The 15783-nt window shown below is 34.5% G+C and overlaps 1 protein-coding gene and 1 pseudogene across 1 annotated transcript in view; both read right to left on the reverse strand.

Moving 5' to 3' along the window:
• Positions 1 to 15783, reverse strand: part of CCDC172 (coiled-coil domain containing 172) — a 54972-nt gene that overhangs the window by 7290 nt on the left and 31899 nt on the right. Inside the window, exons 6-7 of the mRNA XM_004751863.2 lie at positions 10776 to 10877; positions 10327 to 10429 (exon numbers count right to left, since the gene is read on the reverse strand). Coding sequence (XP_004751920.1) covers positions 10327 to 10429; positions 10776 to 10877 — 205 coding nt within the window. The remainder of the gene's footprint in view (positions 1 to 10326; positions 10430 to 10775; positions 10878 to 15783) is intronic.
• Positions 10950 to 11054, reverse strand: LOC123388781 (annotated as a pseudogene).

Genomic DNA, 15783 nt, shown 5'->3' on the forward strand with positions numbered 1-15783 from the left:
TTATTCTTTGTTGTAACTACTATAAATTTCTCCCAGTTCACCATTCCATGCTGAACTTCCTCGACACATGAATTTTAAATCTTATATATTAAGTGTATTAATTTTATCCTTTTTGGTTTCCTTAATCACACCAGACGTTTACTAAGTAGTTCTTTTTACTTTTTGCTAGTGTTTCCATGGCTTGATTTTCCTAATAGTCTTTCTCTGTATTAATTCATATGAAAATATTTTAGTGAAATTTAAACACAAACACACTATTTTTGAAGACATACAGGTCATCCTCTTTCATATACAATTTATTTCTGAAAGTAGGTTTAAAAGTTGAATGTGTGAAACCAGAATTTCAGTGTTCTAATTACGCCTTCCCCCAGTCCAGGCCACCAGCAGACAGGTCACAGCCTTCACAGGTGTGTCAGGCCAAACCAGAGAGAACTGCTTAGAAGGAGGTAAACAGGGGATGTGTCCCAACAGCATCTCCATTATTCCAAATCCTGGGTGAGCTGAATTAGGCCTCTTTTTAAACCACATATTTCCTCTTATCTTCCTACTCCCTTACCAAAAGGGGTAGTTCATAAAGGTAAAAATATGAAAATGGAAAAAATTTGTTTTCTATTAAAGACATGAGTGATTTTTGAAAATGATTACTTTAACATTTATACATGGCTTCTGCAATAAACAAAATTATTTCAAAGTTTAGAAACATTTACAAATAGTCACATTTACATTGGAATATAATGTTTAAAATAATCAATTGATTCTGTCATCAAAATTTCCCTTGTATTTACTTAGAAGCTTTAGTAACTATAGTATGTGCCAAGAATTCACAAAACAGGAGATCTCTATTAGCTTGAAGGCTACATAATCAATGCTGTAGAGACACTTCTGTTAGTGAATAAATGATGAAGTTTTACTAGAAAAGATGCAGAGTCAACAGAAATAGTCAACAAAATACATAGCTAAGAATAATCCTGGAATTAAATGGGGATTTTCATATTTTATAAATGTTAAAAAAAGAGAGAAATGGATTGGCTACAGGTATATAATTATTTGACTGGTATTTTCCAGAAACTTTAATGCTGAGATCTTACTACACTTACCAACTTGGAGTTCATTCTTGTTGATATTACAAAGCACTGCAAGGTACCTGTGCATTATTTCCTCTGGGCAGCTAGGATTATAATTCTTATTACTCTACTAAATAATGCTTATTCTAATAATGTTACAGAAACACTCACACAAGTATTTAAAGATACATGTGTAAAAAGTCTTCAATTACAAAAATGTAGAAACTCTTACATATCTGTCAGTGGTAGAAAGGCTACATCAATATGGCATTTCCATATACTGGCATTAAAGAAGAATGAAGCTGATCAGCGCAAACTAATATGGGAAATATCTATAATATTTTGCTAAGTAATAGAGCAAATTACAGACCAGTAATTCTGATCCCACTTTATGCTAAATGCACACACATGGCACGTATGTACACACACACACACACACACACACACACACACAGATATAAACTGAAATGATACATGTCAAACTTTTTCACAATGGCTACACAGGGGATTTCTGGAATAAGGTGATAAGAGAGGAGACTTTGATGTTTTACATTTTCACAGTGTTTGAATTTTGGATTCAGTCTACATAGCCTAGTCTCATAATTTAAAAACATCTATATCCATCTGGTAAAATAAAAAAAAATAAATGTGTGTAAATATACATATTTATCTGGGTATCTTTTAGAAAAGTTGGGAGTGTTTGAATACCATCATGTATTTATGGCTTCTTATAAATTGAAGGACCAATCAATGTGACCTCTACAACCAACTTAACTGGATGACTTTTCACTGAAAAGGCAACAGCACTGATTATTTACTACTTCATATAAATGCATTTAAAGTCTCTCAGTAGGAGGTAAGTATTAACTTTCGTGCAGTTTCCATTGTAAATATCTCTTCACAAAACCACACTATCTTCAAAAGTTCAGAAGGAAAATCCCATGCTGTTGACTTTGCAGCTTCATTTCTGAAATAAACTTCCCAATGTATTAAACAGGCACAAATGCTGGTTACAGAAAATGTAAAAGCATTCTAGAAAAAGGTTTCATGGGTAAGGAAAATTCCTGAAATGTTTCAAGTTGTCTGGTATGTCAGTATTTGGAGCAAATGAAAAGTCATGATCAAGAGCTATATTTTGGTGGCCCTGATGTTGGGCAATAATAGAAAAACAATAGGTGTTGGGAGTTTGAAAGGGCCCAATACATAACATTCTTCTTTCCTGCCCAATTGAGAAATAAGGAAAGCAGAAAACAATCACATTTACTACAAATGTAGCAAATACTGGAGAATGTGGCTTATATCTACAAGCGAAGGGCTCACTAAATAGTGAACCCCAGAATTTGACTAACCTAATGCACATCTTTACAGACACAATTGGATACAACAATCTCTCTTATGTACTCCTAGCACTGTAAAATTTAAGGGACAGAGGAGCAGAGAGGAGCGTACACTGTCTGAGGCAGGCCAGCTTACAAAGAAATAGGGAAAGAAAAGGGGCAAGGCTCCAGTTCACCCTTCCAAATTCACCAGCCGGATTGAGTCACTCCTCCCCACCTTCCAAAAAGAAAGGAAGGTGTTGGAGAAAGGCTGGAGGGATTAGACCTATATAGCTTTTTCCATATGGAGGAAAAAATCAGGAGTGGAAAAAGAACTCCATCAGGCTATTCCAGTGGTGAGAATATACCACATCTTTGCAAATAACATTGAAAATATGTGAAGGACTTGTATCTTCTTTGTACTGAAAATAAAATTATATGTAGACTCAATCACTGGAGCAAATATTTATTGAACACTATGTGCCCTTGACTGTGCTAGATGTGAGACTGATAGAAAAAGGAAAAGTAAGTAAACGGAATTCCCCACTGAGTGAGATAGATTGATACAAATACCTATTATAGAATATGATTAATGATATAACAGAATTATAAGCATGCTCTCTATGAACACAGAGAAATGAACAGTAGAGGAAAGCTTTCACAACTTATTACACTCATTTATTCATTTATTTATTTAATGCCTACTATATGCCAAGCTCTGTACCCATATCTGTACCCATGAATACACAATGGTAAACCAAGTAGACAAGATCTCTTTTCTTGTGGAGCACATGGCAGACACAGATACTAACAAAGTAAAGCATGTAAGTACATAATTACAAAATAGAATCTGTGCTATAAAGGAAAAATATACGGTGTTATTAAAAAAAGTAAAAACAAATTTAGATCATAGGGTAAGGGAGGGCTTCTCTGAGGAAAATTTCAATTGAAATCTAAAGGACAGGGTATGTTCCACATCGGTAGGAGATAGAAAGGAAGAGGGGCTAAGAGATCATTTGAAGACAAGGAAAGGCAGAAAAAGAGGTCCTTAAGTGGAAAAAAGTTGGGAGTGCTTAAGGGAATGAAGAGGGGACCACAGCTGAAAATAACATAAGAGAGGTGGTCAGAGGCCACATTGTGATAGGACCATACTAAGGATGTTAGGTTTTATTATGTTTGTTATGAAGCCTTTGACTGATTTCAATGACATGATTCAATTTCATTGGATTGGCTGGTGCAAAAATGGAAGAATGGGGAACAGAAGATTATTACTGTGATCCAGGTGAGAGAGAGTGGTGGCTAGAACCAGAACATTAGCAATGGGAAGAGAGAATTGGAAGGATTCAGGAAACATTTTGTAGGTAAAAGCAACAAAACTTGATAATGGATTAGGGTGGGGTGAGAATGATGAGAATTAGAAATACATCAAGAATGCCTGCTACATTTTAGATTTGAGCAAAACTCATAAAAAATGACATGTGAGCTGGGCCTTAAGGACTAAGTTAGATTTTAGCTCATGGAGAAGGAAAAAAGATAGAGGTATGAGTTCCTGTGTCATATTCAGAATTCCATAAACAGTATGCTGATGCACTAGTAGTTTAGGGTATGTGATAAAAATGCAAAAAAGATAGTGGAAGGACCCAGATTATGAAGACCTTTGAATTCTCCCATCCAAGTACTAACCAGGCCCAACCCTGCTTAGCTTTTGAGATTAGGCAGATTGGGCATGTTCAGGGTGGTTTGCCCAAGATAAGACCTTTGAACCTCTGATAAGACTTTTGTTTTTGCTTTTTTTTTTTTTTTGCTTATTTAATCAGCACAACATCACTTCAGATCTATGTTTATATTAAACTGTTGGGAATTCAGGACTGGAATTCAAGAAAGAGGGATTTAGGAAAAATATTTGGAAATTATCTATCTGTGATAACTAAAATCATTAGAGCATATGAGGTAGCCCATAAAGAATATAAAGAAAGAAGATTCAGTGATTAACCTTTTGGGATCTCATGCATTTAAAAGACAGGTGGAAGGAGTCCAAGATGGTGAAGGAATAAGAGACCTTAGATTTGTCTGGTCCTGGGAATTCAACTAGATAGCTATCAAATCATTCTGAATACTTACAAAATCAACGAGATCTAAGAAAAGAATTGCTGCAATTCTACAAATAGAAAAGCAACCACTTTCAGCAAGTCTTTTTTTAATTTTCATTTTTACAGGTACAACCTACCCTTTTATTTCATTTTATTTTATCTTTGAACATATGTAAGTTTTACTTTCTTCACAATTTTGGGATCTAGTTTACTAAAAAAACAGACCTAACTACACACAGGATCCAGTGTATTGCTCTATTCTGTTGACCTGATTATACTTTTTTTTTTTTAAATTTGTTTTTAAGTTTTGAGTCTCTTCTGATTTGTTTAGTGTATATTTCTCTGGGATCAGTAGTATTTTTTCCCCCTCATTCATATATTCTTCTCTAGACAGAATAACAAGAGAGAAAAACTCACCTCATAAAAGAGAACAAGAGGCAGTACTATTGGTCAGGGATCTAATCAGTATGGATATAAGTAAGATGTCAGAACTAGAGTTCAGAATAATGAATATAAAGATACTAGCTGGGCTTGAAAAAAGCATGGAAGACCTAGAGAAAATCCTAAAAGCAGCTTGGGACAAGAGGTCCATAACTTACAAGGGTAGGAACAATAGACTGGCAGAAGACCTGTCCACAGAGGCCTGGCAGGCCAGAAAGGACTCACATGATATATTTAGGGTGTTAAATGAGAAAAATATGCAGCCAAGAATACTTTATCCAGCAAGGCTGTCATTCAAAATAGAAGGAGAGATATAAAGCTTCCAGGACAAACAGAAACAAAGAATTTGTGATCATTAAATCACCCCTGTAATATTAAAGAGAATCCTTTAAGCAAAGAGAGAGCCCAAAAGTAACATAGACCAGAAAGGAACAGAGACAATATATAGAACCAGTGAATTTAGAGGTAATACAATGTCACTAAGTTTCTTTCTTTCAACAGTTACTCTGAATGTAAATGGGCTAAATGCCCCAATCAAAAGACTCAGGGTATGAGGCTGGATAAAAAAGCAAGACCCATTGATATGCTGTCTGCAAGAGACTCCTTTTAGACCCAAAGACACTTCCAGACTGAAGTGATGGGGGTAGAAAACAATTTATCATGCTCATGGACATTAAAAGAAAGATGAAATTAGATTTCAAACCAAAGACTGAAATAAGAGATGAGAAAGGATACTGTATCATAAATAAAGGTATTATATCATAATCCAACAAGAAGATCTACGCACTGTAAATATTTATGTCCCTAACATGGGAGTAGCCAATTATATAAACCAATTAATAACAAAATTAAACAAATACATTGATAATAATACAATAATATTAGGGGACTTTAACATCCCACTCACTGCAATGAACAGATCATCTAAGCAGAAGATCAACAAGGAAACAAGGTCTTTGAATGACACACCGGACTACAAGGACTTCACAGATATATTCAGAACATTCCATCCTAAGGCAACAGAATACACACTCTTCTCAAGGGTACATGGAACATTCTCTAGATTAGATCACATACTGATCACAAATCAGGTCTCAACTGGTATCAAAAGTTTGGGATCAAAAAAAAAACCACAAAAAGTTTGGGATCATTCCCTACACATTTTCAGACTGCAATGCTTTCAAATTTGAACTCAATCACAAAGGAAATTTGGAAAGATGTCAAATACATGGAGGTTAAAGAGAATCCTACTAAGAATAAATGGTCAACCAGGAAATTAAAGAAGAATTAAAATAATTCATGGAAACAAAGGAAAATAAAAACACAACTGTTCAAAACCTTTGGGATGTAGCAAAGGCACTCCTAAGAGGGAAGTATATAGTAATAAAAGACTTTTTCAAGAAACAAGAAAGGTCTCAAATATACAACCTAACTTTATACCTAAAGGAGCTAGAAAAAGAATACCAAATAAAGCCTAAATCCAGCATGAGAAGAGAATTAATAAAAAGAGCAGAAGTCGGGGTGCCTGGGTGGCTCAGTGGTTTGGGCTGCTGCCTTCGGCTCAGGTCATGATCTCAGGGTCCTGGGATCGAGCCCCGCATCGGGCTCTCTGCTCCGCAGGAAGCCTGCTTCCCTCTCTCTCTCTCTCTCTCTCTGCCTGCCTCTCTGCCTACCTGTGATCTCTGTCTGTCAAATAAATAAATAAAATCTTTAAAAAAAAAAAAAAAGAGCAGAAGTCAATGAAATAGAAACCAAAAGAACAGTAGAAGAGATCAGTGAAACTAAGAGCTCATTCTTTGAAAGAATTAATAAGATCATTAAACCCCTGAACAGACTTATCAAAAAGAAAAGAGAAAGGAACCAGATAAACAAAATTATGAATGAAAGAGGAGAGATCACAACAAACATTGAAGAAATACAAACAATTTTAAAAACATATTATGCATAACTATAGGCCAACAAATGGGTCAATCTGGAAGAAATGGATGCATTCCTAGAGACATAGAAATTATCAAAACTGAAACAGGAAGAAATAGTAAACCTGAGCAGACCCATAACCAGCAAGGAAATTGAAGCAGCAATAAAAAATCTCCCAATAACCAAGAGTCCATGGCCAGATGGCTTCCCAGAGGAATTCTATCAAACATTTAAAGAACAATTAATACATATTCTTCTGAGGTTGTTTCAAAAAAAAAAAAGAAGGAAAAGTTCCAAACTCTTTCTACGAGGTTAGCATTACCTTGAACCCAAAACCAGACAAAGATCCCACCAAAAAGGAGAATTTCAGATCAATATCCCTGATGAACATGAATGCAAAAATTCTCACCAGGATACTAGCTAATAGGAAAAACGGTACATTAAAAGAATTATTCACCATGTCCAAGTAGGATTTATTCCAGGGCTGCAAGGGTGGTTCAACATCAGCAAATCACTCGATGTGATATGCTACATTAATAAAAGAAAGGACAAGAACCACGTGATCCTCCTAATTAATGCAAAAAAAGCATTTGACAAAGTACACATCCCAATTCTTGATTAAAACTCTTCACAGTGTACGGATAAAGGGAACACACCTCAATATCATAAAAGCTATTGACAAAAAGCCCACAGTGAGTATCATTCTCAATGGGGAGAAATTGAGAGAAAAAAAATGAGAAAAAAGCTTGAAAGTAATAAAATCCTCATGGATAATATGAAATAAAAATGTAATTATAAGTAATTATATCATTATAATTGTATCTAATTTTAGAGCATTTACTATGTTCTAAGCACTGTTCTAAGGGTTTTTAAGTCATTTAATTTTTACTATAATCTTGTGAGGTAGGTGCTATAATGAACCTCATTTTATAGATGTGGAGACTGAGGACAGACAAGTTAAATTGTTTGTCCAAGGTTACTAACCTAGTAAATAGCAGAGCTGGGATTTTAACGGGATTGTAATCTTAACCTCCATGCTTACTGCCTCTCTAGAACCAAGGTTTATCTCTTCTATCCTCTCTGAACTATATGAAAGAACTAGATCAGTCATAGTTATACAGTCTTCTAGGAGCTTCTTATGAATTTAACCCAACCTTCGACTTGTGTTAATCATAGCAATATTCTACAAGTTAGCTGCCTTAACATATTTAATTAATGATCCCACACTCTTCAGAATAGAATCTTTTAAATAAATAAGCATCTTGGTATTTATAAACGGGAAATGGTTACCTAAAGGAGAGACCATGAAACCACTGTGAATAAGAGTACTAGTTCTTTATACTAAAGGATGGCATCAAGACAGAGTCCAACAAATAATCTGAACATGGCAGATTAATTTAAAAAATAATCATTATGAAAGAATTCTAATGATATAGACAGTATAAAAGATGTGTAAAATTTTCTAATTACTAAAAGTAGAAACAATAAATGCATATACATAAGCTAATATTAATTTTATAATTGCTTTCTTAACTGGTTAAAGTTTAATAAAAGTAGAAGTACAACTATAATAACCTTAAAATAAAACTGGTTCTCAGCTGGGGACAATTTTTCCCACCCCCCTCTGTCCAGGGGACATTTGTCAATGTCTGGAGACAGTTTTGGTTGTCAGAGCTGAGGGTGGGAGATGCTGCTGGCATCCAGTGGGTCGAGGCCAGAAATGCTGCTAAACATCTTAAATTACATAGGGCTGTCCTCTTGCAACCAAGAGTAACCCGGCCCCAAATGTTAACACTGCCAAATTTGAGAAACCCTGTTATAAAAATGGCATCTATACCAATAGTAATTAAACCTGAAAATTTAAGAAAAAGGCAACAGAATTCAGTATGCATTTGAACACACAGATGGAAAAGAATATTCCAAAATTTAGGGATAAAACCAACTTAATTTTGGCCTTCATGATATTGAATAAATGTCTCACCATTATTAGCTTCTTGTTTTTGCACTAATTATAAGGTTTATGGCCTTATTTCCTAAAATCTTTATATTCAACACTTTGACTTGTTCTTTATACTTGAAATTACTATTATGGAACATACCAGTAAGCAAACTGAACTACACGTATTAAGTAATTTAAAGTGGGAACTGGTGAATATTGCCATTTCATTTGATAAGTGCTAAAATGCAAAAAATGGACAATGCATAAAGACTAATGCTTCTTTTTATTCAAATTTCTTCTGTCACCATCTGTGAAGGAAAAAACACTCTCTAACAGACTCTGTGTGTTTAATTTTAACCCAGGGCAAATTTTTATGATTGATAAACCCACAAAACTGGAGTTCATGTCAGAAGCCCTTATAATACTAACTATCATGTCACCAGTGGGCCCTATCATTTTTGAAAATGTAAAAAAATCAATGAGCAGATTGTCATTACAGAAACTCATTCTGCATCACACATATCACCCAAGAGATTGATATTTCATGCTTATAAAACTTAACATAAAATTAAATTGCAAATATTTTCTCACAATCTACTAAAATTATGGCCTAAGGCAATACACAGCTAATATGAAGCATTTGTTCAGCTCTAGTGGACATATTTCTATATGATTTATGTAAAAGAAGGCTTCATTTGCTTCTCATAGATTCAGTAATGAGGTTTCTTTCCTTATATTTAGCCCAGAACGTAAATGAACTTCTTTGAAATTAGGCTGGCAAATATAACATTGAATTATTAATAAACAATAGTAAAATTAACAAACTGAAGGTTTTCTCCTTGTGTGTATGACTCTGCTGTTTCAAACACCAGCCATTCTTTCATTATCCAAATACATAAAAAGTAGCTCAATATTCCATACAGAAAATATATTTCATTCTTTCACCATAAAACAAATAGTAATAAATTTCAAGTAAAATAGTAGGTTGTGATTTTTCCCCCTCAAATTTAAAACGATAAAAAATAATTTCAATCATTTAAAAAAAAAAAAGTAAGGGGTGCCTGGGTGGCTCAGTCAGTTAAGTGTCTGCCTTTGGCTCAGGTCATGATTCCAGGGTCCTGAGATCCAGCCCCACATCAGGCTCACTGGTCTGCAGGCAGTCTGCTTCTCCCTCTCCCTTTCCTTCTGTGTGCTCTCTTGTTCTCTTTAATCAATCAATCAATCTTCAAAAAAAAAAGTTAGGAATAATAGAAAGGAGGTTTTGGAACTAATAACTTTGTTTTAATCTGCTGGGATGTGAGTAACACTAAGTCCATGAGGTAAAAGAAAAAATTGATTTCAGTATTATCAACCCGATACACTGTGAAACTTACATGTACCACTTTTTAGCCAGTGAAGCCTTTTCTCATTAGCATATTTCACAATACACATAAAAGGAATTAATATCTTTATCTGGAACTTAAAAAAAAAAAAGCCTACATTTAGCTTTATGCTGAAATCTCTTTGACAACTTGAAAAGTTACCAGATTTTATATCAAAATATAATAGGGAATTCTTACCTTAAGCACTCAGCATCATTTTGAGGCTTTTCATTGATCTTTGCTTTTTCTGCCTCTAGGTATTTGGTAGTACAAATGGCTTCAATCTTTTTATCTTCAAAAACTAAACAATTAAGAAAACGCTTACAATCTTTAAAAAAATAAACAGAAGAGTTCATTCTTAAGAACAATACTCTTAATTTTTAGTGCTTTATATAAAACGTATGCACTCATGATTCTTAATTTTCTATTTTAATATAGCAATTACAGGCATAAAAAAAGATCTTGACAAAATTTATGACATTAAAAATATCAGATCTAATACTTTTTTTTAACGTTTTACCTGTTTCATCTTTATACCAATAACACTGTATCTCAATAGGTGAGTATACTTGGAAAGAATAATATGACCCGTTATGCATATGTAACTATATTCATCAGCAAAATAAACTAGCTCATAAAGATAATACCTTTAAGTTTTCTCTGCACAGTAAGTAATTCTTGTACTAATTCACTCTTTTGTTTTTGAAGTTCACATAACTGGCCACTATCATGGTCCATCGATTTTATTTCTAGAAACAAATAGACAAATAAAAGCCATATTTTAGCCACTTAGCTTTGCGTTGAATATGTCAACAAGTATTAACGTGTGTGTGTGTGTACTAAAAATTTAAGTAGTATATGGTCAATTTTTAAACTGATAAGAACAGATACTGTATTTGATCTTAGTCAAAAGGCTGAGAAATGATTCATATGGTCAATTTCAAGCCCCAACAAGCTTTCTTTGGCCGTCTAGAAACTGTTTCTAATGAACTGACCAGAATTAATTAAGCAACAATGAGGTACAAAAGAATTAGTTAATTGAGGGTTAGACTACCTGGAGAAAATTCAAAACAATGTAACATCACTAAGTAAAACAAGCTTCCCAATGAGATAATAAGAAAACGCTATCCTTCATAAGTAAAGCATATTTAAAATGACATTGCATAGTACTCACTATATGGCTACACACTTCTACAATACTGCTAATATTGCTTCTTCTACCTAGAATAGCTTTCCTCTTTTTCTCCCCACAATAAACTCCTAATTCATCCTTTAAGATTCATCTCCTAATTTTTCAAAAGGTAAACAATAAATTAGGACACAAAATTTAAACACATGACACCACACAACTAGCTAACTTCCTTAATTTACAAAGAGCTCATATAAATCAGTAAGAATAAAAATGTAGAAAGATGAACAAAGAGTATGAACAGATTGTTCACAGGAAAATAAAAAGAAATTTAAGTGACTAATAAATTCAGAGAGGTAAATTCAACATCATGCAAAATCAAAGAAATGTGAATTAAAGCAACAATAAAAATAATATTTTTGCTTGTCAGATTGGCAAAGATTAAAGTCAGTGATAATGCCAACATTGGTAATGGTATAGGATAATAATACAAGAAAACAGGCATTCTCCTAAACAGTTGGTGGGAAAATTAATTAATTTGGTGATTTAAGGAATCTGATTTGACATTAAGTCTCTTAATATTTTTCTCTGACCTAGCGGTTCCATTAGTAGATTCTACGAGACAAATTTAGTGACAAAAGTATAAGGAGATATATACTCAGATAATTAGAGGCCCTTATTGATGGTCATGTAGGTTGTTTACTGATTTTGCTTTTATTTTGTTTTCTTCTGAAATCGCCACCAATCCCTCCACCTGTGCACCATTTCCTATCTTCTCTGGGAACTTTACTTCTCTCTTGAATTTTCAACTCTACTTCTCCATGGGCTCTGATCCATCATCATTTAATATGTTCAAATACCTCCTGTCTCAAACAACAGAAATGAAAAATGGACAACACATAACCCACTAGAAGCCCTCCCCTGACCTCATAAGCCCCTGTTTACTGGACTCTCTCATCCAGAGAAACTTTGCTTCAAGGGCTTGTGGGCGCTTACGATCACCATCTCCTCTGTTCTCACTGCTCAACCCATTACAACTTGGCCTCTACCCTTCCTCTCTTCCTACCCCCATCTGTTGCTTTCCCTAAAGATTACAAGGGACCTTCCATGGCTGCTTCTTGGTCTTCATGGTTGACAATTTGGCAACATTTAACATGGGCTGATCGCTCCCTCACACACTCTCTCTCCCTGAGGTGATCTCCCATTTCACACAGTAATGTGTCCTGCCTACCTTACACACTCATCACTGGCCTTTTTCTTCTTCTTGCTTTGAATATCCTGGTGTTCCTCAGTTTTCTATTACTTACTTTCAATACATTTTTCCTGGATGACTCCTGAATTAATTATTAATTAATTTTTATGTTATGTTATCTTAGTCACCATACAGAACATCATTAGTTTTTTGCTCTAGCATCCCATGATTCATTGTTTGCATATACCAGTTTCAGCTCAAATCTCCCTCGGAGCTCTTGACTTACATATCCAACTTTCTGATATTGACTCAGATCTGCCATTTGGCTAATTCCTATCACCCTTCAGACCTCAGTCTGAAAGTTACTTGCTCCGGTAGATCTTCCTTCACTCCTGGTCCAGGGTAACTTTCCTTACTATACATTCACACCTCATTTTATACTTCTTTTGAAACAGTTATCAATTCATAATTATCTCTTTCATACTATTAGAGACAGAGCATTAAACAAAGTCCTGCTATTACAGAGTTTAAAGTTTCATATAAAAATGTTAAAATATACATAGAGACGGATGCGTTTTGTTCAAGTACAAAGACCAACAGTACCAGGTACTATGGAAGCAAATCTATTAAAATAAACCCATACTTCTGGAGGAAGGACACAAAAGAGAGGGCTCCCACAGTATTTGTGGTATCAAGGACTTTTTTCTTTATCAATTTTTGGAGGAATAATTAACATAAAGTATATCCACCTAACAGCATACAATTCTGAGAGTTTTGGCTCTCACATACACTCGTGAAAACACCACCACAATCAAGAAACTGTGTTTCTATCAATCCCAAAAGCTTCCTCTGCCCTTTTGCAATTTATTCATTCTGACACTGGCAACCACTGATCAGCTTGTTGTCCCACACAGTTTGCCTTGTATTTAGTATGTATTCTTCTGTGCCCAGCTTCCTTCCGTCACCATATCCTTTTGAGACGCATCTGTGTTGTCTGTGAGCAGATCTGTTCTTATCTCTGAGTATTCCATGGCATGGGTACAGAAATTTTGTTTATCCATTTACCTCTTAATGGACATTTGAGTTATGTTCAGTTTTTGGCTACAGTGAATAAATTTACTAAAAACTTAGTGTGGAGCTAAGTTTCACTTCTCTGGTGTATCTAGTTGTAGAATGGCTGGGTCATATGGCAAATGTTTGTTTAATGGTTTAAGAAACTTTTATCCATTTTGAGTTTATCTTTGTGTACGATGTAAGAGAATGGTCGAGTTTCATTCTTCTACATATAGCTGCCCAGTTTTCCCAGCACCATTTATTGAAGAGACTGTCTTTTTTCCACTGTATATTTTTTCCTGTTTTGTCGAAGATTATTTGACCATAGAGTTGAGGGTCCATATCTGGGCTCTCTACTCTGTTCCACTGGTCTATGTGTCTGTTTTTATGCCAGTACCATGCTGTCTTGGTGATCACAGCTTTGTAGTAAAGCTTGAAATCAGGTAACGTGATGCCCTCAGTTTTATTTTTGTTTTTCGACATTTCCTTAGTGATTCGGGGTCTCTTCTGATTCCATACAAATTTTAGGATTATTTGCTCCAGCTCTTTGAAGAATACCAGTGGAATTTTGATCGAAATAGCATTAAAAGTATAGATTGCTCTAGGCAGTATAGACATTTTAACAATGTTTATTCTTCCAATCCAAGAGCATGGAATGGTCTTCCATCTTTTTGTGTCTTCTTCAATTTCTTTCATGAGTGTTCTGTAGTTCCTTGAGTACAGATCCTTTACCTCTTTGGTTAGGTTTATTCCCAGGTATCTTATGGTTCTTGGTGCTATAATAAATGGAATCGATTCTCTAATTTCCCTTTCTGTATTTTCATTGTTAGTGTATAAGAAAGCCACTGATTTCTGTACATTGACTTTGTATCCTGCCACGTTGCTGAATTGCTATATGAGTTCTAGTAGTTTGGGGGTGGAGTCTTTTGGGTTTTCCATATAAAGAATCATGTCATCTGCCAAGAGAGAGAGTTTGACTTCTTCATTACCAATTTGGATACCTTTTATTTTCCTTTGTTGTCTGATTGCTGTTGCTAGGACTTCTAATACTATGTTGAACAAGAATGGTGAGAGTGGGCATACTTGTCGTGTTCCTCATCTCAACGGGAAGGACACAAGCTTTTTCCCATTGAGGATGATATTTGCTGGGGGTCTTTCATAGATAGACTTGATAAGAAACTGAAAAACAATTTCCAAAGTGGTTGTACCATTTATTTTGCATTCTCATCAGTACCATATGAATTTCAGATGCTTCCCATACTTGCCAACACTTGATATGACCAGCCTTTCGAATTTTAACTAAATGTAGGTACAGTGATATACACTGTGGTTTTAATTTGTATTTTCCTGATAGCTAAAGATACTGAGTATCTTTTCATCTGTTCATTGGTCATCAGTATATGCCCTTTTGTGAAGTTCAATCCTTTTCCCCTTTTAGAATCAGTTTTGTTGCCTTCTTATTATTAAGTTGTAAGAGTTCATTATATTCTAGGTAACAGTACACAAGCAGATATATGTATTGCAAGTATTTTCTTCAAGTCTTTGGTTTGTCTTTTTCTTAATAGTATTTTTTTAAATTTATTTGAAATCCAGTGTATTTTTTTTTTCATGTTTCTGTGTCCCATCTAAGAATTCTTCTAGGAGTTTCATGATGTTAGCTTTTATGTTTAGATGTATGGTTCGTTCTGAGTTAATGTTTAATATGGTATGAAGTAAAATTTAAGAATCATTGTTTTGCAATGGATGTCCAATTGTTCCAGCACCATTTACTGAAAAGATTTTCCTTTCCCCCACTGAACTGCCTTGCTACTTTTGTTAACAATCAATTGACCCTATCTGCATAAGGCTATTTCTCTTTCCTTCCCGTGGTACCAATATGCCTATTTTTAAGGCAGTGACACATTATCTTGATTACTATAGCTTTTTAGCAAAACTTGAAGTCAGGGAGTATAAATCCTCAAATTTTGTTCTTTTAAAAAATTTTGGCTGTTCTAAGTGATTTACATTTTTATATAAATATTAGAATTAGCTTGTCAAGGCTTACTAAAACTTAATGGGATTTTTACCAAAATTCTGTTGAACCTATGATCAATTAGAAGAGAATGGACCTATTAACAAAATTGAATTTTCTAATCCATGAACATGATAAATCTATCTACTTAGGTCTTCCTTAACTGCTCTCAGCAATGCTCTGTAGTTTATAGTATAGAAGTCCCTCATGTCTCTTGTTAAATTTGTTTCTATTTTGTTTTTAGATGCTGTTTAAATGGTATTTTTATTC

This window comes from Mustela putorius, unplaced genomic scaffold (assembly GCF_011764305.1).
Source record: "Mustela putorius furo isolate JIRA1106 unplaced genomic scaffold, ASM1176430v1.1 tig00003909_pilon_pilon_pilon, whole genome shotgun sequence".
NCBI lineage: Eukaryota > Metazoa > Chordata > Mammalia > Carnivora > Mustelidae > Mustela > Mustela putorius.